The 2,330-nt window shown below is 56.4% G+C and overlaps 1 protein-coding gene across 1 annotated transcript in view; it reads left to right on the top strand.

Annotated features, from left to right (window-relative positions):
* Positions 1–2,310, top strand: part of LOC104910909 (dysferlin-like) — a 2,559-nt gene extending 249 nt beyond the window's left edge. Inside the window, exons 2-5 of the mRNA XM_031553299.1 lie at positions 297–460; positions 601–678; positions 1,924–2,105; positions 2,234–2,310. Coding sequence (XP_031409159.1) covers positions 297–460; positions 601–678; positions 1,924–2,105; positions 2,234–2,269 — 460 coding nt within the window. The 3' untranslated portion in view covers positions 2,270–2,310. The remainder of the gene's footprint in view (positions 1–296; positions 461–600; positions 679–1,923; positions 2,106–2,233) is intronic.
* The last annotated feature ends 20 nt before the right edge of the window (positions 2,311–2,330 follow it).

Here is a 2,330-nt window from a genome sequence, read left to right as displayed (position 1 = left end):
CCTGCACATCTCACAGCAGCCCAGGCTGCCCAGGGCCCCATCCAGCCTGGCCTCGAACACCTCCAGGGATGGACGGGGATCCACAGCCTCTCTGGGCAGCTGTTCCACCACTCTCACAGCAAACAACTTCCCCTGACATCCAGCCTAAACCTTCCCTCCCTTTACGCCAGCTTTGGGAAATCTGGGCTCAACCTGAGATGCTCCGCGTGGGTTGGACCCAATGGGTTCCCACACCTTTCCTTCCCAAAGGGAAGGGTTTAGGGGCAGAGGACCCTCAGCTCACCCCATGGTGCCAGGAGGCGATGGCCCCCAGGTCTTTGGACACCGCATGGTGTGCAGCCCCCATCCTGCTGCTCTCTCTTGCAGGGAGGAGTGACTGACGACAAAAGCGACGATGGCAAATCCGTCTCCACGCTGAGTTTTGGTGTCAACAGACCCACCATCTCCTGCATCTTCGACTGTGAGTCTCGGTGGTGGGAGGACGAAATTCAGTGGGGGCACCCCATGGCCGGGCATCACCCCACACCCTCCTTGGGAGCCGCTGGGTGCGGATGGGGTCACCCTGGGTGCTCCTCTCACCCATTTCTCAATTTATTCCAGATGGGAACCGCTACCACCTCCGCTGCTACATGTACCAGGCGCGGGACCTGGCTGCCATGGACAAGGACAGCTTCTCTGGTGAGCCCACAGGATCGTGCAGGGACAGGAGTGTGGCTGTGGGGAGGGGGACGTGCTGGGATGGTGCTTGGTGGTCCCACAGTCTCATCCCTGTGGGCTGTGCTGCTCTTCTGTGCTTTGCAGTGTCGTTTTGAGGCAGGAAAGCAGCAAAGTGGGGATCCCTGCAGCATCCCCTATGGCATCCCCTATAGCATCTCTGCAGCATTCCTTATAGTATTCCCACAGAAGCCCCGTATCATCCCTTGAGCATCCCCACAACGTCCCTTTAGCATCCCCACAACATTCCCTATAGCATCCCCACTGTATTCCCATACCAACCCCATAACATAGCTATAATATTCCTACTGCTTTCCTATAGCATCCTCACAGCATTCCCTACATCACCCCCTACAACATCTCCATGCATCCCTATATCCCACATATAATCCCTTCTACATCTCTGTAGCATTTCCACAGCAACCCCAATACCATCCCCTTGTATCACCCCCTATAGTATCTCTGTGTAGGATCCCCTATAGCATCTCTGCAGCATTCCCTATAGTATTGCCACAGAAGCCCCATACCATCCCTGTAGCATCCTTGTAGCATTCCCATATCACCCCACAACATCCTTACAGGATCCCCGCAGCATCTCCTCTAGCATCCTCCCTGCATCCTATATCACCCCTATAGCATCCCTACTGCATCCCTATATCAACCCCACAGCATCCCCTACGTCATCACCGTGGAGGTCAGGGATACTTGAGGACGGTTCCTCATAGATGTTGGGGATGGTTTCTCATGGGTGGTGGGGATGGTTGAGGGTGGCTCCTCATAGAGCGTAAGGATGTTTCCTCGTGGGACTGAAGGATGGTTCCTCATGGAGATCAGGGTGGTTGAGGATGGTTTCTCGTGGAGGTTGGAGAGGGTTCCTTGTGGAGGGCAGAGATGATTCATCATGGACGTTGGGGATGGTTCCTCATGGAGACTGGAGGTGGTTTCTCACGGAGTTTAAGGCTGGTTCCTTGTGGAGGTCGGGGATGGTTCCTCATGGAGGTCACAGGTGCTCTCTCACACAGGCTGAGGTTCTCAGCAGGGGACATTTGGATGGGGAGGTCCCCCAGCTGCGTGTGCAGGGCTGTGAGCTGGCATTCCTGGGACACGCTGGGTTGGCCATGGCTCCCTCGGACACCGGGCTCTGTGTGGCTATCAGTCACCTTCTCCTCCCGAGGTGGCTGGGATTCACCCCTGTGTCACCCCCTGCAGACCCCTACGCCATCGTTTCCTTCCTCCACCAAAGCCAGAAGACGGTAGTGATCAAGAACACCCTGAACCCCACCTGGGACCAGACGCTCATCTTCTACGAGATAGAGATCTTCGGGGACCCCAAGAACGTGTCTGACTGCCCTCCCAGCATCGTGGTGGAGATATACGACCACGACACCTATGTAAGTGTGTGGGAGGGTGGGGGGAGGTGGTGGGCCCTGGTGGTGGGAGGGGTTGGGGTGCCACAGGTGGGGTTGTGTGCTCGGCTGCCCAAAGCATCCTACATGCCTTCTAGTGAAGCATTTTGCAGGGGGATAACCCCAATCCTCCCCAGACCAGCTGCTGAAACAGCTCTTGGGTTGGACTCAGTCGCGGAACCATTCAGGTTGGAGAAGACCTCTAAGATC

Source organism: Meleagris gallopavo, chromosome 4, assembly GCF_000146605.3.
Source record: "Meleagris gallopavo isolate NT-WF06-2002-E0010 breed Aviagen turkey brand Nicholas breeding stock chromosome 4, Turkey_5.1, whole genome shotgun sequence".
In the NCBI taxonomy this organism is placed as follows: domain Eukaryota; kingdom Metazoa; phylum Chordata; class Aves; order Galliformes; family Phasianidae; genus Meleagris; species Meleagris gallopavo.
Note: the sequence above shows the minus strand (reverse complement) of the source record. Positions and strands in the feature narration are given on the sequence as shown.